The 25336-nt window shown below is 42.5% G+C and overlaps 1 protein-coding gene across 1 annotated transcript in view; it reads left to right on the top strand.

Moving 5' to 3' along the window:
* ADAMTS17 (ADAM metallopeptidase with thrombospondin type 1 motif 17) overlaps positions 1-25336 on the top strand; it is a 395327-nt gene that overhangs the window by 226711 nt on the left and 143280 nt on the right. The window contains exons 11-12 of the mRNA XM_040257013.1: positions 20284-20385; positions 21373-21518. Of these exons, the coding sequence (XP_040112947.1) occupies positions 20284-20385; positions 21373-21518 (248 nt within the window). The remainder of the gene's footprint in view (positions 1-20283; positions 20386-21372; positions 21519-25336) is intronic.

Genomic DNA, 25336 nt, shown 5'->3' with positions numbered 1-25336 from the left:
GCTGAAGAAGCTGAAGTTGAACAGTTTTATGAAGACCTACAAGACCATCTAGAACTAACACCAAAAAAAAGATGTCCTTTTCATCATAGGGGACCAGAATGCAAAAGTAGGAAGTTAAGAGATACCTGGAGTTAACAGGCAACTTTGACCTTGGAGTACACAATGAAGCAGGGCAAAGGCTTGCAGAGTTTTGCCAAGAGAATGCACTGGTCATAGCAAAACACACTTCCAACAACACAAGAGACAACTCTATACATGGACATCACCAGATGGCTGATACCAAAATCAGATTGATTATATTCTTTGCAGCCGAAGATGGAGAAGCCCTATACAGTCAGCAAAAACAAGACTAGGAGCCTACTGTGGCTCAGATCATGAACTCCTTATTGCAAAATTTATATGTAAGTTGAAGAAAGTAGGGAAAACCACTAGGCCATCCAGGTATGACTTAAATCTAATGCCTTACAATTATACAGTGTAAGTGACAAATAGATTCAAGAGATTAGATCTGATAGACATCCAGAGGAACTATTCATGGAGGTTTGTAACATTGTACAGGAGGTGGTGATCAAAACCATCCCCAAGGAAAAGAAATGCAAAAAGGCAAAATGACTGATTGAAGAGGCCTTACAAGTAGCTGAGAAAAGAAGAGAAGCAAAAGGCAAAGGAAAAAAGGAAAGACACATGCATCTGAATGCAGAATTTCAAAGAATAGCAAAGAGAAATAAGAAGGCCTTACTAAGTGATCAGTGCAAAGAAATAGAGGAAAACGATAGAATGGGAAAGACTAGAGATCCCTTCAAGAAAATCAGAGATACCAAGGGAACATTTCATGCAAAAAAGAGTGCAATAAAGGTCTGAAAAAATATGGACCTAACAGAAGCATAAGGTTTTAAGAAGAGGTGGTAAGAAGACACAGAGAAACTATACAAAAAAGATCTTAATGACTCAGATAACCATGATGGTGTGATCACTCACCTAGAGCCAGACATCCTGGAGTGCAAAGTCAAGTGGGCCTTAGAAAGCATCACTACAAACAAATCAAGCCTGGTATATTTAAAAAATTGAAATCATTTCAAGCATCGTCTCTGACCACAACATTGTAAGACTAGACACCAACTGCAGGGGGAAGAAAAACTATATAAAAACACATATGTGTAGGGCTTCCCAAGTGGTGCTAGTGGTAAAGAATTCTCCTGACAATGCAGGAGATGCAAAAGGTTCAGGTTCAGTCCCTCTGTCAGGAAGATCCCCTGGAGGATGAAATGGCAACCCACTCCAGTACTCTTGCCTGGGCAATCCCGTGGACATTGGAGCCTGGTGGGGTCACAGAGTCAGACACAACTGAGTGACTGAGCATGCATGGAGGCTAAAAAACACTTCTCAATAACCTACATATCACTGAAGAAATCAAAAGGAAAATCAAAATTTGCCTAGAAACAAATGACAATGAAAACATGATAACTCAAAACATATGGGATACAGTAAAACCAATGCTAAAAGGAAATTTATAGCAATACATCAAATAAAAAAAACTTAACCTTATATCTAAAGCAACTAGAAAAAGAAGAATTTGAAAAAACCCAAAATTAGTAAAAGGAAAGAAATCATAAAGATCAGAGTAGAAATAAATGAAAAAAGAAATGGAGATAACAGCAAAGATTAATAAAACTTAGAATTGTTTCTTTGAGAAAATAAATTTTACAAACCATTAGAGAGACTCATCAAGAAAAAAAGGAAGACACCTCAAATCAATAAAACTAGAAATGAGAAAGTAGAAGTTACAACAGACAACACAGAAATACAAAGGATCATAAGAGATTACTTTGAACAACCATATGCCAATAAAATGGACAGCCTAGAAGTAATGGACATATTCTTACAAAATTTAACTTTCCAAAAGTGAACCAGGAAGAGAGAAAATATGAACAGACCAATCATAAACGTGGAAATCTCCCAACAAAAGACAGATGACTTCACAGATGAATTCTACCAGAAATTTAGAGAAAAGCTAACAACTATCCTGCTCAAATTCTTCTAGAAAATTGCAGAGGAAGGAAAACTTCCAGCTCTTTCTATGAGGCCACCATCACCCTGATACAAAAACCAGATAACAGTGCAACACAAAAAAAGATTATAGGCCAGTGTCACTGATGAACATAGATTCAAAAATCCCAAACAAAATTTAGCAAACAAAATCCAACAACACATTAAAAAGATCATATATCATGAATCAAGGGGACTTTATACCAGGGATACAAGGAGTCTTCAGTTTATACAAATCAGTCAGTATGATACACCATATTAACAAATTGAAATATAGAAACCATGTAATCATCTCAATAGATGCAGAGAAAACTTTTGACAAAATCCAACACCCATTTATGATAAAAACTCTCCAGAAAGTAGGCATAGAGGGAACATACCTCAGCATAAGAAAGGCCACATATGACAAACCCACAGCAAACATTATTCTCAATGGTGAAAAAATTGAAAGCATTTCCTCTAAAATTAGGAATAAGACAAGCATGCCCACTCTCGCCACTATTATTTAACATAGTTTTGGAAGTCCTAGCCAAAGCAATCGGAGAAGAAAAAGAAAGAAATCCAGATCGGAAAAGAAGAAGTAAAGCTCTCAGTGTTGCAGGTGACATGATTCTTTAAATAGGAAACCCTAAAGCTGCCACCAGAAAATTACTGTGCTAATCAATAAATATAGCAATGTCACAGGATATAAAATTAATACACAGAAATCCTTTGCATTCCTATGCACTAACAATGAAAAATCAGAGAGATTAAGGAAAAGATCCCATTCACTATTGCAAAAAAAAGAATAAAATATTTAGGAATAAGCTTACCTAAAGACACAAAAGCCCTGCATGCAGAAAACTATAAGACACTGATGAAAGAGATTAAACTTAACACAAACAGATTGAGAGATATACTGTTTTCTCAGATAGGAAGAATCAATATTGTGAAAATGAATATACTACCCAAAGAAATCTATAGATGCAGTGCCATCCCTATCAAACTACCAATGGCATTTTTCACAGAACTAGAACAAATAATTTTACAGTTTGTATGGGAACACAAAAGACCCTGAATAGCCAAAACAATCTTGAGAAAGAAGAATGGAGCTGGATGAATCAACCTTCCTGACTTCAGACTTTACTACAAAGCTACAGTCATCAAGATAGTATGGTACTGGCACAGAAATAGAAATATAGATCAGTGGAACAAAATAGAAAGCCTGGAGATAAATCCATGCACCTAAGGGGACCTTATCTTTGACAAAGGAGGCAAAAATATACAATGGAGAAAAGACAGTCTCTTCAATAAGTGGTGCTGCAAAAACTGGTCAGCTTTGTGTAAAAGAATGAAATTAGAACACTTCCTAACACCATACACAGAAATAAACTCAAAATGGATTAAAGACCTAAGTGTAAAAACAAATCTATAAGACTCTTAGAGGAAAACATAGGCAGAGCACTCTTTGACATAAGCCAAAACAAGATCCTCTATGACCCACTTCCTGGAATAATGGAAATAAAAACAAAAGTAAACAAATGTGACCTAATTGAACTTAAATGCTTTTGCACAATGAAGGAAACCATAAGCAAGGTGAAAAGACAATCCTCAGAATGGGCAAAAATAATAGCAAATGAAACAACTGACAAAAAACTCATCTCCAAAATATACAAAGCAGCTCCTGAAGCTCAATACCAGAAAGGCAAACAACCCAATAAAAAAGTGAGCAGAAGACTTACACAGACATTTCTCTAAAGAAAACACAGATGGCTAATAAGCACATGAAAAGATACTCAACATCACTCATTATTAGAGAAATGCAAATAAAAACTACAGTGAGGTATCATCTCAGTCTGGTTGGAATGACCATCATCAAAAAGTCCACAAACAAATTCTGGAGAGGGTGTGGAGAAAAGGGAACTGTTTTGAACTGTTTGTGGGAATGCAAATTGGTGCAACCACTATGGAGAGAAGTGTGGAGGTTCCTTTAAAAACTAGGAATAAAACTGCCATATGAACCAACAATCCCACTACTGGGCATGTACCTCAGTATTCATTGCAGCACTATATATAGCAGCTGGGATGTGGAGGCAACCTAGATGTCCATCAAGAGATGAACGGATAAAGAAGTTGTGGTACACATACACAATGGAATATTACTGAAGTATAAAAAGGAATGCATTTGAGTCAGTTCTAATGAGGTAGATGAACCTAGAGACTTCACTTATACAAATTGAAGTTAGAGAAAGACAAATATATATTAATGCATATATATAGAATCTAGACAGATGGTGTTAATGAACCTATCTACAGGCTGCAAGGGAGATGCAGACATAGAGAAAAGACTTCTGGACACCTTGAGGGAAAGAGAAGGTGGGGTGACTTGAAAGAGTAGCATTGAAACATACATTACCATATGTAAAGGAGAGAGCTCTTGGTAATTTGCTGTATGACACAGGGAACCCAAGGGCTTCCCTGTAGCTCATATGGTAAAGAATCTGCTTGCAATGCAGGAGACCTGGATTCGATCCCCAGGTCAGGAAGATCTGCTGGAGAAGAGAATGGCAATGGCCACTACAGTATTCTTGCCTGGAGAATCCCATGGACAGAGGAGCCTGGTGGGCTATAGTCCATGGGGTTGCAAAGAGTCAGACATGACTAACTGAGCAACTAACACACAGGGAACCCAAAGCCAGTGTTCTATGACAACCTAGGAGGGTGGAATTGAGAGGGAGGTTTAAAAGGAGGGAATATATGTATACCTATGGCTGATTCCTGTTGATATATGGCAGAAACCACCATAATATTGTAAGGTAATTATCCTCCAATTCAAAATAAAGAAAAATGGCTGAAATTTTTTCCATATTTGATGAAAACACAAGCCCACAGATCCAAGAATTTCAGTGAATCCCAAGAATCATGAAGAAATCCAGACCAAAGCTCATCCTAATCAAACTGCTTAAAAGTGGTGATGAAGAAAAGATCTTCAAAGAGCATATATCTCATTAGAAACAATGTAAATGATAAAAGACCATGGAGCAGCATCTTTAAAGCACTGAAAGAAAAAAAAAAGCCTGCCACCTTAGAATTCTATACCCTTTTAATAGGAAAAAAAAAAAAAAAAGAAAAATACTACCTACTAGATGCTGTGAAAAAGAAAACTCTCATAGCCAGGAGTTTTAGGGGAATGAATATTGTGAAGACATTACAACTCCAAAAATGTGGCGAGATCTCTTGAAAACTCCACTCATGCATGCCAGTTGGGAACACTCCCTGAAGTCCTGGCTCCCCCAAGGCCTTGTCCATGAGGAGGACTTCCTTGGCAAGGAATGTAGCTTGCATTCCTACACGAGCCTTCAGGGGGTAGCTTGGAAAAGCACAAAAACATTAATGAGACAAGTGGACTGTGTGTGAATGCATATGTGTGAATCTTTTGTCTTAAAATTTTCTAGAACTTTAAGCCTATTACAGAAAAGAAAATAATAATGAAGTGTAACAGCATGGACGCTGCCAGGGGAATCAAATGACGAGACCCATCAGTGTCTCAGGAGTTGAACGTTTTCTTTTTCTGGAAAGCAGACCATAAAAATAAGGAGAAAAGAAACTGGATAGATTATATTTTGAGAAGAGTACTAACCACCGTGACTACTGGTGGGCAGTTCTTATTTTGCTGCTGCCTCTTATAAGGAACGAAATCTTGTCCTTGGCGGAAGGTAGACGCTGCGGGCTCAGGGGATCACATTCTCATGGACGCTGCTTCGTTATTGTGTGGGATTCCCTGATGGCTCAGGCAGTAAAGCGTCTGCCCACAATGCGGGAGACCTGGGTTCAATCCCTGGGTTGGGAAGATCCCCTGGAGAAGGAAATGGCAACCCACTCCAGTACTCTTGCCTAGAAAATTCCATGGATGGAGGAGCCTGGTGGGCTATAGTTCATGGGGTCGCAAAGAGTCAAACACGACTGAGCGACTTCACTTAGGGTTCTGAGCTAGGGTCTGCTGATGGATTTCAGAGGATTTGTAAACAGGGATAGGGAAAAGATCGCATCTGTTTTTCTCCAGTCTGTAACCAAAATGAGTATTTCTTTTGATTATGAGAGTCAGTGATAAGCCACAGGAGTCTCAGCAGTACCTGTGACATCGTGTGATCAGGAATCACAGATATTTCTTAAACTGCATGACTGTTCCTGCAGCTATTTGGAAGTATCATTTATTCTCATGACTGCTTCAAAATTTTAATGGTTACTAGATCTAAGGCCAGATCTTCTTATGTAATGTGTTGACCAGGAAACACATGTTTCACTTACTATATCACAAATTTGTATTTTGAATTACTTTTGAACTTAATTGTTTGATTGCTAACTTTAGTATTTTATAATCATGCACTGACAAGTATTATTCCAAGAAGGGTTCACAGGCTCCACCCTGTGCCTCAGAGCACAAGGCCAATTGCTTAGTGCTAGGCAGTGACCAGTCAGAATTTACCCACTGAGGAATGAACTGCCTTTCTTTGACGATGCCTCTTCTTTAGGTGGAATTTCCAATACAGAATATCCTTCTGATTGGACTTCCATGGAGTGTTCTTCTTTTGACATTCATAATTCGTAGCCATTTTAAGACCAATCAGAATTAAGAGCCACTTCCTTCCCCAAGGGTGTAGGGTAACTTTGGAAAAACATTGCTACAGTTGCTTCAGGAGCAGCCTGGCTGCAAATATTTCTGCTTTCTTAAACGTTTGCATCAGGGAATGAAGAAAAATTAAAATACAGTCCATTTTCATTGCTAGGGCCCTGGATATCCCCACACCATCACCATTGCGCCTTTCATGTCTGTCTGCAGAATACGGGTATTGTAAGGCTCAAAGCTGTCTGTGGAAATATGAACTACCAAAAGAAAAAAAAATTGGCATCCATAGCTGGCATTTGTTGCAGAAGTTATTGGCAAATATAGCTGTCTCCTCTTTTAGCCAATGGTAATGTGATGTTTTTAATTCAATAAAGCATTTCAAGAAAGTCCAAACATAAAAGTTATAAACATTGGATGGTAAATATTTATTAGAAAGGGGAAATGAACTTTATGCAATTAGCCCAATCCATCTTTTTTTTATTACAAGTTCCTCCTGTCTCTGTCAGCAAAGTTACTTACAAAGTCATTATTTAGCAAGACCTTAAAGCTATTTAAACTCAGATATTCTGCCAGGTGAAACAAGGGTGAGAAGGCCAGAATAGGATTGTCAGCTGAAAGGAAGAGTGGGGAGTTAGGGCATCGTTCTGCCAATGATCGTGGCCTCACAGAGCCCTCACCCCATTTCAACATAAAAGAGGAATTTTTTATTATTATATATTTATTATATATTATAACATAATTCTATTTAATACCCAAAAGTCTTAAAAGAGGAATTTATCTGCCCCCGCCCCTCACCTGGTTCCTAGAGATTCTCAGTTGAAAGGTGCATCCTTCTACCTTTTCTGTATCTCAGCAACACATTCCACCACCACTGCTCCAAGTCCATGCCTGACTGCCCCTCAGGGAAAGGAAGGTGTCAGGAAGTGATGCACAGCGGCCTCACTGGTTGACTTGAGCAGGGGTCTCCCAACGTGTGATGGTATTGGGTCCATCTTGTGAGTCCATCTCACAAAGGACTGAGATGTGCATATTCTGCTATTAAAATATATATATATATATATATTGAGCATGGAAGTTGTATGCCAGTTGTTGCAAGGAGGCAACAGTATCTAGAATGGTGTCATTAGAGAGTCATGCATTCTTTTCTACCTAATGTTTGCTCCTTTGCTGTTTTCCATTTAATTCTCTTGGTCTTCATTCAGCACAGGGTGGAGCTGCTGTCCATATCACACAGTGGTTAAGAAGATGAGTTTTGCAGTCGTGCTTATGGTCTCTCTATGCCTCAGTTTTCTAATCTGCAAAATGAGAAAAATAATTCTACTTACACAGGATAGGGTTGTTATGAGGGTTAAGGAACAAATTAACTGGAGCCCTTAGCACATAGTAGATGCTCAATAAGCATTAGCTATATTGTTTTTTCCATCAACTCATTTCCTAGAGTCAGTGGTGGAGGAGATGTTGTTTAGCTGACGGTCTCACTGGCTGGTCCTCTTCTGCATCTGTCCTCACCACTCCTCTTTTCATCCCAGGAGCCTGTGACCTCTAGGAGCTGCTCTCCAGGGTCCAGCATCTCTCTCTCTGTGCTTCCAGCGCCCAGACTGGGAAGCCTCCTTCTGTCCTTCCCCGAGTCCCAGGGAGATTATCATGGTGGTCTTGATGGATGGAAATCCCTGTGGTGGGCAGAGAGCACAGGGTGTCGGGATTCCTCCTTGGAACCAGCAATATTCTTTTCTCTGATGCTGGTTATTTCTAACCCTGGTGGGTCATTGGCATCTCCTGCAGGGAAGAATGTCAGTGTATGTGCCCCACTCTGGATCTTCTCTGTTAGGATCGCTGGGTGATGGCCTTCAGCTGTTTCTCTTTATTCAGCTTCCCCAGGGAGTCTTATGCTCAGCCTGATCTGGAACTGCTGATCTAAGTGAAACCTGCCCCTTTCATGCCAGTGTACCTGGCCAGGGTTGAGGGTTCAGGTGATGGCTGGCAGAACAGGAGCCTTGCCCTGCAGCTCTCAGGCAGACAGGGCCCCGTGGTAGGACGCTGGGCTGGGCGCCAGGTTGAAAGCCGTCTTGCCTGCCTCAGTCTCAGCTTCCTGCCCAGCGTCTGCCGCCTCTCTCAAAACTGTTGAACTTTGGCAGCAGATGGCCCAAATTTTCCAGAAGTGTTTGAATGCAAGCAGTGGACTACCTCCTCAAAGTGCTCTCCAGACTTAGCAAGTTGTGTGTTATCCTTCACTTCTTGCCTGCCCTCTTTGCCAGTTCAGTGCCTGGTACCCCGGCCCTGGCCTCTCCTGGTGGCCCCCACCCTAGGTGTCCCCAGCCAGGTGACAGCCTCTGCAACTTTGGGAACACGGAGGAGGTGACCAGCCTTCCAGAAGTGGGGCTGGCACACCGGCCTGGGGGAAGGCTTCAAACTATAAGTAGTATGTGTGGAAATTTTGGATGAGTAATTTTTTTCATCCAACTCTTAGTATTTCATTTTATCTCCCCTTTGGCTTGTGTTATCAGCAACACATTTCTGAGGGTTTTTACATAACCTTCCCATTCAGTATTGTTCTGAGCCAGAGCTCCTCTCCAAACAGTGCATGAAGAGAGTCAGAATGGCCTATGAGGGACACCACCAGGTGCAGAAAAGGACAAAGCCTTGAAGGCACGAGCAAGAGTGTCCTTCTCCTGGGACATTCAGGTCTTCCGCGTGTTTCCATGGTATTCCAAGGAAGCTCTGCCCAGGCTTATTTGTCATATAGCACCTTGAGGAATTGTGCAGCAAAATGTTCTCAGTAGACTTTCACCAAACCTTAAATGTGGCCAGTGAGCTAACAGCTGCTAGACCCTGGGAAGTGGGGAGAGGAAATCGGGGACCCATGGGCAGTGTAACCAATGGATAAGAGTGTGTCTTGGGGTCAGGACAGATCCTGGCCCTGCAGTTTAGGCAAGTCACTTCATTCTATTTCCTCTTTGCAAAATGTGAGTGGTGATAGTTTCTGTCTCATGGCATTGTGTGAGTAGTAACGAGGAGTCCTGGTGGAGCTCTTAGCCTGATGCCTGGGCTAGGTAAATTCTTAGAACGTGTCACCTTTCTCTCTCTCTGCTTGAGCCTTGCATTGCTTGACATGTGAGTCTGTCTGCTCATTCATTCGTGCACTCACTCAGCACATGGTCTTTGCGTCTGTACCCTGTGCTACCAGTTGTGTGCTAATGTGATGAGGAGGCAGACACAGCTGCTGCTCCCCAGGAGCTCAGGATGGAGGGGTGGAGGGTGGGGGGGTGAGACCCCTGGACCTGTCACCCTCAGGACCAGTTAGGTGGGAACTCTCTTAGAACCCTGATGGCTTCTTCCTGGGGGTAATGCACAAGAGGAGGAAAAACTTCACAAGGGTGGGGAGGAATATGGCAAGTGGTGTCCTGGCTCTCTGTTAAGATAATTTAGCTCTGGTCTCTTCCCTGGCCTCTCTGAGGACCACCAGATCCCCACACCTTCTCCTAGGCTGTCTGAGCTGTGTCAGTCTGAACATTCAAGAAATGAGCTTGTTGTGAGTTGAAAGGCATTTCTTTCATAATAAATTCGAGCATCTCTTCATATATTGAAAAGTCAGGTGTGTGCTCTTTTCTGTGAACTGTTTTCTGAAACCTTTTTTTATATTGGATTATTGATTTTTTAAAGTAATTTGTTGGAAGTTTTAATTATTAAGGAAATTGGTGCTTTAGCTGAAATATGAATTGCAAATGGTCTATTTTTTCAGTTTGTGTTTTACTTTATCTTATTTTATGTCAGGCAGAAGGGGTGTGTGTGTGTGTGTAAAGTGAAATATATAAATCTCCTTTTAAGGCTTCTGGGTTTTAAACCATGTTTAGAAAGGTCCTTCCCACTCCTAAACTATAAATAATTTTCATGACTTCTAGTATTTTTATTATTTAATTTTTGTGTTTAAATCCTAATCCAATGATCATTTATTTTAGTGTAAGGTGTGAGGTAGGGGTCTAACCTCACTTTGCTTCCAGATAGCTACTCAGGTGCTCCATACTATTTATTGAATAATTCATTTCTCCCCATAAATTTGAAATACTATCTTTATAATATACATTTCTGCATATCTTCTATTTTAAAAATATTTCTGGAGTTTCCAGTCTCTTCTACTAATGTAATCATATGCTTCTTAATATTTACATGACTGCGACTTTATAAAATATTTTAATACACTAAACATATGCTGTTTCAAAATTTTACTGGCTGTTATTTCTTGTTTGTTTTTCCATGTGGTCTTTAGAATCTGCTTTTATGGTTCTAAATTACATTGGGATTTTAAATTGTTACAGTATTTTATAGATTAACTTAGGGAAAATATATAATTTTACATATACTGTTCCTTTACATCCATTCAAGATGTAAAGGAATCCACCCTGCCTCAGGGGAATGTTAAAGTTTTTTTTTTAATGTAGATCTTACAAGTTTCTTAATATATTTGACTTTCAAAAGTTTTTTCTAGTTTTTTTTTCCCCATATTTGCCTGATCATATTCAACAGTATCTTGCTGCTAGCTTGTTTATGTGATCTCATCTTCTATTTTTTTAAAGATATTTTATAGAGAGTTAATGTATATTCTCTATACAAAGAACTGACTCATTGGAAAAGACCCTGATGCTGGGAAAGATTGAAGGCGGGAGGAGAAGGGGATGACAGAGAATGAGATGATTGGATCGCATCACTGACTCCATGGACATGAGTTTGAGCAAGCTCCAGGAGTTTGTAATGGACAGGGAAGCCTGGCATGCTACAGTCCATGGGGTCATAGAGAGTTGGACACGACTGAATGACTGAACTGAACTGATTGTATATCCAGTATCTGATAATTCTATTATATAAACACTTTGAGAATTTAAATCTTTTGCTTATTGTTTCTGCTGTCACTCATGTTTCTATGCTTGACTGTGAGTTTACCTTTATTGAAGGTAACTAGGAAATTCTGAGAGCCTGAGTGATAGTTGTTTCCTTCAGGGAGAATTTATATTTATCTCAACCAAAGCCAGGAAAGGCCACCAATCCTTTTGGACTGGTTAATACTCTCCGGATTCCCTGGTGTAATCTGGGTATCTCAGGTAGATCTTGTGACTTTGCCACCAGTCCAGAACTTATTCTCCCAAGTCTAGTGTGAAGATCAGAGCTGGGCCTCAGGGCAGCACACCCCTTGTATGTGCTTACCACGGATTGGAATATGTTTGTAACTATGTATAACCACGGATTGGAGTATGTTTGTATGTATAAATAGTCGTGTGTATATTCTGTGTTTGCTTCCTTGAATAGTTCTTTCTACTTCTGATGAGCTCAGCGGTAAGAGTTATGTTTTACTACAATACTTATATTTGTATAGTGGAGGAACAGCCCTGCCTCCCACAGGGTATCTATTCTGACATTTGCTGGAAGCAAAAGTGCCTCAGGCACACTTCGCTTTAGAGTTTCTGTTTGCTCACTCCATGAACATGATGAAATCAGTGCCTTTCCACCTCCTTTCCATTCCTTCCACCACTCAATTTTATTATTTTTATTAGTGGCTAACATTTTACCTTTAAAATTCTTATAAGTTCACTTATAAGTCTTATAAGTCACACAGTCATGTCCAACTCTGTGATCCTACGAACTATAGCCTGCCCTCTGCCGCCCCTGGCCTCAGGCTCGGGCTTAAATTGAAGAAAGTAGCGAAAACCGCTAGACCATTCAGGTATGACCTAAATCAAATCCCTTATGATTATACAGTGGAAGTGAGAAATAGATTTAAGGGCCTAGATCTGATAGATAGAGTGCCTGATGAACTTTGGAATGAAGTTCGTGACATTGTGCGGGAGACAGGGATCAAGACCATCCCCATGGAAAAGAAATGCAAAAAAGCAAAATGGCTCTCTGGGGAGGCCTTACAAATAGCTGTGAAAAGAAGAGAAGCAAAAAGCAAAGAAGAAAAGGAAAGATATAGGCATCTAAATGCAAAGTTCCAAAGAATAGCAAGAAGAGATAAGAAAGCCTTCTTCAGTGATCGATGCAAAGAAATAGAGGAAAACAACAGATTGGAAAAGACTAGAGATCTCTTCAAGAAAATTAGAGATACCAAGGGAACATTTCATGCCTCGATAAAGGACAGAAATGGTATGGACCTAACAGAAGCAGAAGATATTAAGAAGAGGTGGCAAGAATACATGGAAGAACTGTACAAAAAAGATCTTCATGACCCAGATAGTCATGATGATGTGATCACTAATCTAGAACCAGACATCTTGGAATGTGAAGTCAAATAGGCCTTAGAAAGCATCACTACAAACAAAGCTAGTAGAGGCAATGGAATTCCAATTGAGCTGTTTCAAATCCTGAAAGATGATGCCATGAAAGTGCTGCACTCAATATGCCAGCAAATTTGGAAAACTCAGCAGTGGCCACAGGACTGGAAAAGGTCAGTTTTCATTCCACTCCCAAAGAAAGGCAATGCCAAAGAATGCTCAAACTACCGCACTATTGCACTCATCTCACACGCTAGTAAAGTAATGGTCAAAATTCTCCAAGCCAGGCTTCAGCAATACGTGAACTGTGAACTCCCTGATGTTCAAGCTGGTTTTAGAAAAGGCCGAGGAACCAGAGATCAAATTGCCAACATCCGCTGGATCATGGAAAAAGCAAGAGAGTTCCAGAAAAACATCTATTTCTGCTTTATTGACTATGCCAAAGCCTTTGACTGTGTGGATCACAATAAACTGTGGACAATTCTGAAAGAGATGAGAATACCAGACCACCTGACCTGCCTCTTGAGAAACCTATATGCAGGTCAGGAAGCAACAGTTAGAACTGGACATGGAACAACAGACTGGTTCCAAATAGGAAAAGGAGTACGTCAAGGCTGTATATTGTCACCCTGCTTATTTAACTTATATGCAGAGTACATCATGAGAAACGCTGGACTGGAAGAAACACAAGCTGGAATCAAGATTGCCGGGAGAAATATCAATAACCTCAGATATGCAGATGACACCACCCTTATGGCAGAAAGTGAAGATGAACTAAAAAGCCTCTTGATGAAAGTGAAAGAGGAGAGCGAAAAAGTTGGCTTAAAGCTCAATATTCAGAAAATGAAGATCATGGCATCTGGTCCCATCACTTCACGGGAAATAGATGGGGAAACAGTGGAAATGGTGTCAGACTTTATTTTGGGGGCTCCAAAATCACTGCAGATGGTGATTGCAGCCATGAAATTGAAAGACGCTTACTCCTTGGAAGAAAAGTTATGACCAACCTAGATAGCGTATTCAAAAGCATTACTTTGCCGACTAAGGTCTGTCTAGTTAAGGCTATGGTTTTTCCTGTGGTCATGTATGGATGTGAGAGTTGGACTGTGAAGGCTGAGCACCGAAGAATTGATGCTTTTGAACTGTGGTGTTGCAGAAGGCTCTTGAGAGTCCCTTGGACTGCAAGGAGATCCAACCAGTCCATTCTGAAGGAGATCAGCCCTGGGATTTCTTTGGAAAGAGTGATGCTAAATCTGAAACTCCAGTACTTTGGCCACCTGATGCGAAGAGTTGACTCATTGGAAAAAACTCTGATGGTGGGAGGGATTGGGGGCAGGAGGAGAAGGGGACGACAGAGGATGAGATGGCTGAGATCAACTTTATTAGGACTTGCCTCTGTATTCATCATTCTTCGCCTTTTTTCCTGAAACAGAGCTTTGTCTTTCAATCTGAGACTGAGATCTTCTTTCATTTAAGGATAGATCTTGAATTTATATTCAAATACCTTTCCTGTTGTATTACTTTAGTTCCACTCTTTAGCAGTCCCATGCTCCTGATCCAGCTTGGTGTCCTTGACCTTGATAATCGTCTGCCTCTTCATTGGAAAAGCGGAGAAGAGAAAGCCCCTCCTCCCTGCCTCCCACTTATGCTTATGTCAGCTCTCCTTTGTGTGTCTTCCATATCTGTTGTTTCCTCTTCCTTTTTAAAAATTATTTGTTCATTTCTATTTCATTATATTCACTTTTTCTCAATCATTAACTCTGTGTACCTCCCTGTGTGCTCAGTGGCATGTCTCTTCTTCATGCTGCTTTCAGTGTGGTCATTGTTGGTCATCTGACTTTATTTTCTCTTACATTTCCTGATCAAGTTCTAATAGCTCACATTTTATCTCCTTTGACAAGACCACCTTTTTCCTCAATTCTTGTGTATTGGCTTTTTGCAAATGCAAGTTAAAAAAAGGCACAACTACTGTGTTTTTAAAACTTTAATAGTACTATGGTTGGACATTAATTAATTTTAGCCATTCCATGATCATATTGTCTGATGAGTATTCTTCATCTGCTTTCTCCCTCCTGCTTTTTCTCTCTTTTTTATTTGTAGTATCTTAGTTATATCCTGTACTGCTTCTTATGTACTATTGTTCACTCTGAGTTATTCCTGGACCAGCTATTTATAGGATGTTCATGTCAGGAACATCCTGCTTTCATCCTAGCAGGAACTCCCCTTATGAGAAGAGAGAGAGAAAGAGAGAGAGAGAGTGTGTGTGTGTGTGTGTGTGTGTGTGTGTGTGTGTGTGCAGGAACTCTCCTTATGAGAAGAGACAGAGAAAGAGTGTGTGTGTGTGTGTGTGTGTCCCAACTTACAAGGACTGTTCAACATTTAGTCTCTTTCCAGCTTTGAGATAGGACTTCCAGCACATATGGTTTATTTGTATTTCCTTGTATTTCCTTATGAAGCTCTGATTTACCTGCTTCTCCCTGTGATAAGTCCAGATAACCTTCCATCACCAGTCTAAGTATTTATTTATTTATTTATGTAATAGTCTTATTGAATTATAATATGCATACAAAAAAGTACACAAATCCTTAAGTTTAGAGCTTGATTAGTTTTTATAAGTTGAATGCACCTGTGTAGGCACCACATGGGTCAAGAATGAGAATATAAATCTTGATAAGTGAATTCCCAGTCCTGTGTTTCTGACCCAGCTCAGGGCCCTTAAAGTCTGCAAATGTCTACCTCTTCATTGGAAAAGTGAGAAATATACAAATAGCTCACACAGCTCAATATCAAAAAAACAAACAACCCAAGCAAAAAATGGGCAGATCTAACTAGACATTTTGCCAAAAAAGACATACAGATGGCCGAAAGTCACATGAAAAGATGCTCAACATCACCAATTATTGGGCTTCCCTGGTGACTCAGAAGGTAAAGAATCTGCCTGCAATGCAGGAGACCTGGGTTCAATTCCTGGGTCAGGAAGATCCTCTGAAGAAGAGAATGCCAATCCACTCCAGTATTCTTGCCTGGAGAATTCCATGAACAGAGGAGCCTGGCAGGGTACAGTCCATGGGGTCACAAAGAGTTGGACATGAATGAGTGACTAACATATTATGTATCACTAATTATTAGAGAAAATCAAATCAAAACTACAACGAAGTATCATCTCACACTGATCAGGAAATCATCATCAAAAAATCTACAAGCAATAAACACTGGAGAGTGTAGAGAAAAGGGAACCTTCTTACATTGTTGGTGGGAATGTAAACTGGTATAACCATATGGAGAACAATCTGGAGTTTCCTTTAAAAACTGAATATAGAATGGCCATATGATCCAGCAGTCCCACTCCTGAGCATATATCGAGGGAAGGCCATAATTTGAAAAGATACATGCACCCCAGTGTTTATTGCAGCACTATTTACAGTAACCAGGACATGGAAGCAACCTAAATGTCCATCAGCAGAGGAAAGAACAAAGAAGGTGTGGAACTTATATACAATGGAATACTACTCAGTCATTAAAAACAACAAAATTTGCAGCAACATGGACGACCTAGAGGTTGTCATACTGAGTAAGTATGAGAAAGGCGGATATCATGTAACATCACTTTCTATGTGAATCTAAAAAATGGTGCAAGTGAACTTATTTATATAATAGAAATAGAGTCACAAGTGTAGAAAACAAACTTACGGTTACCAGGGGGCAAAAGTGGGGATGGCCAAGTTGGGAAAGACTTATACACACTCCTATATATAAAATAGGTAACTAGTAAAGACCTACTGTATAGCACAGGGAACTCTACTCAGTACTCTGTAATGATCTATATGGGCTCAGTTGTGTTCAACTTTGTGACCTCTTTGGACTGTAGCCCACCAGGATCCTCAGAATATGGGATTTTCCAGGCAAGAATACTGGCATGGGTTGTCACTTCCTCCTCCAGGGGATCTTCTCGACACAGGGATTGATTCCATGGCTCCTGTGTCTCTCGCATTGCAGGCTGATTATTCCCCCCACTGAGCCATTGGCAAAGTCCAACCTATATGGGAAAAGCATCTAAAAAAGAGTATATATATATAACTGATTACTTTACTATACACCTGAAACTAACACAACATTGAAAATCAACTGTATTCTGTCTGCATCTTGACTTGGCCTCCCAGAGTGAACCCTTAAATGCTTACTACTAATTATTGCAGGCCTTATGAATAATAAACCCATCTACTAAAAAGAGAAAAAAAAGGGGAAAGTGGGAAAAAAAGAGAGAAAGCTCTGTCATACTTGCCTCCTGGGGCTGTTGTGAGCCTCAGGATCACAGATGTCAGAGCATTTTGTCATTTGTAAAGCATGCCTTCTGTCCATCTAGAAGGCATCACAGTGACAGTCATGGTGTGGTCCACCCCATTTGTCCAGCTGTGAAAAGGAATCACAGAGGGTGATTGCTTGGCTTGGGCACACAGAGCAATGCTGGTGCCCAAGCTGAGGTCAGAGGCTGTAGCTCTAAAGTCATTTTTTTCCTGCTCATCCTCCTTGTCTGTTTTTAACCTGACTCCCAACACTATAGTTTTCTCTTAGTCATTTTGAACTTCATATTAATGAGATCTAATAGTGTCCCATTGTTCTAATAGACCGTTATTTATCTGTTCTGCCTTGACAGGTGTTTGGGTTGTTTCCATCTTGGGAACTAATGCAGATACTGTGGCTGTGAACATTCTTGACAGTGTTTTTGGTGAATATACACACACATTTCTGTTTGATACATACCTTGGAGTAGAATTGCTTGGTATTAGAATATTCTTCTCTTTACCTTTAGTAAATACTGCCAAAGAGTTTTCCACAGTTACAGAACTAAGACTCTCATCAGTTGATGAGAGCTTTCATTGCATCACATCCTTGCTGACACCTGGTAGTCTAAGAATCTCATCGGTTTATGAGAGTTTTCATTGCATCACATCCTTGCTGACACCTAGTAGTCTAAGAATCTCATCAGTTTATGAGAGCTTTCATTGCATCGCATCCTTGCTGACACCTGGTGGTCTCCAGGTCTTTCACTCTAGCCATTTTGGTGGATGTGAAGAGGTAGCTGGTTGGGTTTTTTGGTTTGTTTTGTTTTCGTTTTTTAGCTGGTTGCTTTTAATTTGATTTTCTCTGATGACTAATGAAATCAAGCATCCTTTTGTATTTTCTGTCCATCCTATATGCATATAGATCCTTTTATGTAAAATGTTTACTCAAATCTTCTGCTCATTTTTCTGTTGGGCCTTTTTTTTGATTGATCAGTGGGAGTTTTTGGCTTTTGTTTTATGTATATTCTGGATACAAATCTTTGTTGGTTCTGTGCCTTATAAATCTTTCTCCCATTGCAAACATCTTTCACTTTCTTACAGTTGTTTTTGATAAACACAAGTTATTTATTTTAACATCTCCCCACCCCAGCTCATTTTAATACTTAATATAGTTTTTAAATTCATCCATTTCTTTCCCTTATATTTTATACTTTTTGTGTTCTATTTAAGAAATCTTTGCCTGACCTCATTCTCCTTTCGCTCTGATGATTAGAAAAGTTAAGATTAAACTGTCTATAAATTGCATAATAAACAGTTTGCACCAGTCTTCCTCTCTCTCCTAAGGGGCAGTTAGGTCTCCTAATCCCAAACACTCCTACCCCATAAATTCACCTCCGGGGCCCGCCTTGTCTCATGAACACGTGTCCACACACTGACACCGCCCTCTGGAAGAGCTCTCGGATCAAAGTGCACGAGATCACACATTTAACGAGATGCTGTCATCTCTATGGGACCAGCCAGTGCTGGGCTCCAGCCGCTGATCCTGTCACTGCTCCACTGCGGGGCAGACAGTGATGGGAATGTGTGGGCTTTTCTGAACCCAAATGCGCAAAATTCCACTCAACTCATCAGCATCTTTAAGGTCCCAGGGCAGCTCCGACATAGCTGAAAAATGAGAAAGGGCCGTGGGCCGCTCTGAGCTCATTGTCAAGCCCCGCGGCTCTGCCTTCCCTCCCTTTGCTCCTTTTTTTTCCTGTCCTTTCAACATCTAAACATTTTCTGACTTTGGACAGCACAGTTGCACTCTCCTCTGAGCAGATGTTCACGATTACTTGGAAGAGCCGGCCTCTGTACTGAGCCCCTACACCCTGGCGAGCCCGCAAGGGGACCCTTAACTGTCACCCTGCCCGAGGTGTGCCTCTGGGGTCAGGTCCCTGAAGGGGACTTCTCCCATTCCCCGCAGACCTTGTCGCCCTGATTGGCTCTGACATCGTGGAAGTACTGCGTCTTTCAAGAGCCTTCAGTACATCTGTTCTCAATTTTCAGACCACAAGGCGAGGCTTTGGGTGCAAGGAGTTTATCTGGGAAGTGATCCCAGGACATCCTTGAGGGGGCAGGAAAGTGAGGGGGTACTCAGGCAAGGTGCACTGATGCGTGGACAGCAAGCCACCCCTGGGACCCTCAGAGCCTCTCACCCAGGGGACAGGTGTCCTCCATCCCTTGTGGTCGAGGTTGCTCCATGGCCAGAGGATAGCTCCTAACAACCAGGAAGTCAGGGAGGCAGCAGGTCATGCAGACATTGTCCTGCAGGGGAGACCAAGGCAGACGGGGAGAACACTGGCCTACGCCTGCTTCAGTTGTTTTGATAAATTGTCTTCTGAGCACTTTCTTGTGTCTGAGTTTCCCATTAATACAAGTGGGAGTCTGTGCTTTTAAATGCCTGTTCCTGTTTCAGCAGAATTATTTTCGTTATATATTCATGGATGGTAAGACATTTCTGTAGGTGCAATACTCTAAGAAGTCACACATGGCTCAGCTGAGCTAGAAAGCAGGTGACCTTGGGGAGGACTGAAGCTTGCCTCTTTAAGCCCAGGGCGGCCCTGAGCCTACATCGCCTGCTGGACTCTGTCTCCTGAGGTCACACAGCTGCTGCACCAGCCTCTGCTCCAGAGCCAGCCAGCCCTGAGGAGGCTTGGTTGCTGCAGTTCTTTTCCTGTGTGCTCTGCGTGACGTGTGGGAGTCTGCCTTGTATTAATACCTTCCTACATTGAATGTGTCTACTTGTTAAGAGCTTTCAGACTCCAGCCTGTGCCAGACACCTCCTAGGCACTCAATAGCTAGTTCAGGAACTGCTGAGCTCAACCCCCATGAGACCCGCCCTCCTAGAAGTAAATGCACGGAATTTTGCCGAGCTAAATGATCCAGTTGAAATGAAGCATCTATTTTTTTGACATGCAGACTCATGACCCTTCCTCCTCCCCTCATGTTTCGTATCCCAAATCCAAACCCGTCAGGGGGCCCCGCCTCTGACCCTGCTATGACCTGAGTGCAGAGTTCTCGGCAGTCACGTTCCTTCCCTTGTCAGCAGCATCTGATGTGCGCTGGACTGTGGTGCCTGGTGGAAGGAGATACGTCCTGCAAGACCAAACTGGACCCTCCCCTGGATGGCACAGAGTGTGGGGCAGACAAGGTAACCCCACTTCCCATTGCGCCTAGCAGGCAGCCAGTCCCAAGTCCCCTGCACACTGATACCTCTTCTGAAAAGTGCACTCAGGAGCCCCTGACATGCCCCAGGCCACCCCAGAAATGCCTTGGAGCCCACTTCAGGCAGGGAGGGACACATTCACCACTCTCCTTTTCCTCTTATACAATAATCATTTACTCAATATTTTTATTAAATTAACTCCTTTTGTTACATGAGTGAATTTACTTAAAATGTTTATATCAGCAGACTGTAAATGGAAAAACAGAATTACTTGCCATGCACAAATCACTGTCATAAGATGATTTTAATGAGAATGGTGCTAGAGGTGAAGTGCACCAGCCTTCACACTGATCTTCTTTAACAGGAGAGATTGAAGTGTTAGAGGTGGTCAGGGCCAGCCGCCACAGTCTGAGGCTTTCTCTTTAGTCTTACTGTAAGAACTGAAAGAGAGGCTATAATCACGACTGTTTAATCACATCTTGTGCCCCAGGAGTTGTGCTGCACACTGTGGGAAATTATTTTCAAGGATTGGCTTTCTCTTATCCTCAGAAAGAGCCATGGTTCTCTCACATGGCCCCAGCTGTGTCATCTCCCAGCACCAATCCCAAATCTGAAGTTCAAAACTACAGAGCTAGGAAATACTGCCTTCCAGAAAGAGGCTCACACTAAACAGTTTGCAGAAGGTGAAGTCTCTCCATGAGCCCGTGCATTCATCCTTTTCTTGTGGGAGTTTTGAGAACCTGCCCTGGACACATCACTACGTTTAGGGCAAAATCCAAACCCCAGAGCCTTAGAGGTGTCAGGTTGGATACGGAAAGAATGTTACCAAAGTTAGCAAATGTACATACCCCCAAATAGTCTGCTTTTGTGTAAATTATAAAAATTGGGGGCTTTGAGGGGCATGGTGTTTTCTCATGTGGAAGGGATCAGTTACCCATGAGTGAGCAGCTTTGCCGCCCTGCTGTGTTTCAGTGGTGCCGCGCGGGGGAGTGTGTGAGCAAGACACCCATCCCAGAGCACGTGGACGGAGACTGGAGCCCCTGGGGCGCCTGGAGCATGTGCAGCCGCACGTGTGGGACGGGAGCCCGCTTCCGGCAGAGGAAATGTGACAACCCTCCGTAAGTCCCCCTCCAGCCTTCTCCCGGGTGCCTGGATCAGGGTGTCCAAAGTGCAGCTCTCGCTGCCTCAGCAGAGCAGTCTGTCTCCACTGAGGCTTTGAGCTGAAGAAGAGTGAACTCAAACCGAAGGTCCCAGGTGCCGGGCCTTGTGTGCTTCAAATGGCATCTCAGCCCAACAGAGCTCTCTCTGCGACAGGGAGGCAGTGAGTCCTGTGAGGAGCTGGCTTGTCTCCCTCGCGTGGGCCGTGGCAAAACCGTTTCCCGAGACAGCTGGAGGACAGTCCCTCCTGGCCTGCTTCGAGGCTGCCTTAGTGGAGGGTCATCCAGGGAAGCCGGCAGACCTTTGGGAAAACGGGGCTGACTTTCAAATTGGCTAAGAGCTGAACTGGGAGCAGCCTGGCTGTTGAAAAGTCACAGAGCATTTGTGCATTTGTGGGTTCTGCTCTTGTGTATCCAAATATCTTTTACCTGTCCTGTTAGAGCTGACAGGAGATAACCTTTGGGGTTGTTCTTTTTTCCCTCATAGGCTTCCTTTTATTGACTATGATGACACTTTGTTCACCTATGATAACCCTGTTCACCTCTATACATTTGATCTGAAAAACTCAGGGCTAGATCTTATCCTCAGTTGTAGCAATTCCTTTATCACAGGTTTGGCATATTTCTTCTCTTGAAATTTCCAACTTTTAATGTTTCTTTAAATAATCTGTTTTATATCTTGTATGCCATTAACTATATCACATTAAGTTTGAAATGAGAAAGTTATAAATTATGACTTAAAGGAAATGGTTTATATCAACAGTTAAATCACAGTAATGAGTGATTAGCACACTTTTCTTGTATTTAAAAATTCTGACACCCAAGGTATATCCCAGACCAATCAAATCACAAAGTCTGGAGGTGGGGCCAAGGAGTCAGATGTGTGAATCTCTCCAGGTGATTCCAATGTCCAGCCAAGGCTGAAAACCTCTGGATTAAAGGAAAACTTGCATTCACAGTTGAGGCAATACCGAGAACACTGTACTCTCTGGTAGCACCGTAAGAACTGGCATTACGTACCATGTCTTATTAAAACTTCTCCTTCCAGCACCTAGCAGAGTGCCTGATGCATGGTAGGTAGGTATTTACACTTTTAGAAGTGAGTTCTTAATTAAAAGCATAGGTGGTATATTACAATTTTCCAGAGAGGCAGAACCAATATCCATATATATATGATTTATTATCATCTCATATGGTCCTGGAGGCTAAGAAATCCCTTGATCTGCCACCTGCAAGCTGGAGGCCCAGGTGTAATTCAGTATGAAGGCCAGAGAGCCAGGGAGCACATGTGTAAATATCACTCCAGGGGCAGGAGAAGATGAGAGTAGACACGCCAGCTCAAACAGTGAGGGCTTTTGTTCTCATGAGGCCCTCGGTTGGTTGGGAGATGCCCACCCTCACTGGGGACGACATCTGCTCTAGGAATCCACTGATCCAAAGGCTCATCTCACCCAGAAATACACTCCCAGACACTCCCAGGAGTAGTCTGTGGCACCCCATGGCCAGTCAAGTTGTTATGTAAAATTAGCCATCATAGGTAGGTAGATGATTAGAAGAGCTATTAGCTAAGTGGTGAGAAATTAATAGTGGTTTCTGTTTTCCCGTTGCTCTATGATGATGTTTAAATAGTTCCACCTCTGGCCCAGAAGAAGAGAACTCTGGGTTTGAAATCACAGTATGGAGATTTGGGCCTGGTTTGGTTGGTTATTGGTCCTGTGACCTCAAGGCAGATCCTTCTCTCTCTGCATCTCAGCTTCCTACGTGAGAGGATGTAGAGTATAGTAGGTAGGGTAGGTACAGTATAGGAGCTAGACTTCAAATCCCGGGGCCACTTTTTATAGCAACAGGTGACTGTTACCTGCTTATTTGTCTAAAACTTGGAACAATCCATGCGGATTCACATGGAGTACATGGTCTATATTTAATTCATGACCCCTCTTGATATTAGCACTAAGAGAAGAACAGGGGCAAGACCACATGCCCTGCCTCCTACCTCGCTGTTTTGAGGCTCAGAGAAGGAAAGGCTTTGTCAACTGAAGAGCACAATTTGCAAAGGCTGTGGCTGTCATGGGTGTCCCATGTGTCTGATTGGAGCTCAGGTGCCCTGATCGAAGACCGCTGTCCTTTGGCACACTACATACTTCATCTCAGGTGACACCAAATAAATGGCAGAGTAGAGGAGTATCTGACTCTTTAAATACCTCTGAAAGGACTCTATGTCCCAACAATACAACTGCGTTTAGGTACAGGCTCTGTTGCAAGAATAAGATGTTATTTCGAGCATGCGTGCTAAGTCACTTTAGTCATTCCAACCATTTGTCACCCCGTGGACTGTAGCCCGCCAGGCTCCTCTGTTCATGGGATTCTCCAGGCAAGAATCCTGGAGCGGGTTGCCGTGCCCTCCTCCAGATCTTCCCAGCCCGGGGACTGAACCTGCATCGCTTCAGTCTCCTGCATCGGCAGGCAGATTCTTTACCACTAGCGCCACCTGGAAGCCCAAGATGTTATTCATGTTGATTGATTGTGTTAGGCACAACTTTCATGGGACCAGACTTTGTATTTTGTGAAGATGATGTTGGCTAAGGTGCCCGCATGCTTTGTCCCCACCCCTGATGCTTTCTCTGCTCTGGGACACTCCAGGGGCATTTTGTGTTGCCCCCAAGTGTCCAGGGAAGCTGGCATCTGGTGAGGGCCCCTTTGTGCCCTGTTTTTATCTTAGTCCCACCAGCCACAGTTCCTTGGTTTTTCTCCTGGACACCTCAAACCTAACACTTCCTAAACTTCCTTCTCCCTTCCCCTTAGTTCCCCTCCCAGCCCACGTCCCCCTCAGTAAATAGCACCACCAGCTGTTGCATGGCTTGAGTTCAAAGCCCCGAAGTCCATATGTGTCCCCTGTCCCTTCCCTTCCTCCTCCTCCACATCTGATTGTGATAAGAGCAGGGCACACGGGCTTTCACCAGGTGCCAGCTTCCCTTCTAGGCATTTGCAAGTAGTAAATCACCTAAAGCTGCTGTAAGGGAGAAGCATTCTTTTTTTACCCTCATTGTACCTGTTAAAAACCGAATCGTATGGAAGTTAGGTGACTTGCTGCGTGTAGTAAATCACCTAAGCTGCCATAAGGGAGAGGCATTCTTTTTTTAATCCCCATTGTACGTGTTAAATAACACTGAATCGTATGGAAGTTAGGTGACTTGCTCCAGGTCACACAACTCGGCAACAGCAGGTCAGGTTTGGACCCAGCAGCAACATTCCAGGGTCTTTTCAAACCATCAGCATCAGCCTCCCTGTTTCCCCTGTGCTCTCCCTCCCCAGATTCATTCTCCACAGCAAGCCAGAGACATCCCCTCTCTTGTCAATTACAATCGCTTCTTGCTTCAGCCCTCCTGGTCACTCCCCGCTGTACTCAGAATGAAATCCATGCTCTTCACTGTGGCCCCGGTATTACTTCCTGTGGCTGCCATAATAAATTACCAGCACTTGGTGTCTGAAAACAACACAAATTTATCCTCTCCGAGTTCTGGAAGCCAGGAGTTTGAAATCAGAGTGTCAGCAGGGTTGATTCCTTCTTGAAACTCTGAAGGAGAAGCCCTCGCTGGCCCCTCACCCACCCCAGCCCTCCCCTGGCAGCTGCCAGCCTTCCCTGCCCCACAGACACACCGCTGCACCTCTGCCTTCGCAGAGACATCTTCTCTGTGCGTCTCTTCACTTCCTTTTCTCTTCGCAGGACACTAGCCATTGGGTTTGAAAGTGATAGTGAAGTGAAGTTGCTCAGTCGTGTC

This window comes from Oryx dammah, unplaced genomic scaffold (assembly GCF_014754425.2).
Source record: "Oryx dammah isolate SB20612 unplaced genomic scaffold, SCBI_Odam_1.1 HiC_scaffold_16, whole genome shotgun sequence".
Classification (NCBI taxonomy): domain Eukaryota; kingdom Metazoa; phylum Chordata; class Mammalia; order Artiodactyla; family Bovidae; genus Oryx; species Oryx dammah.
The sequence above is the reverse complement of the archived record's forward strand: the minus strand, read 5'-3'. Positions and strand labels throughout refer to the sequence as shown.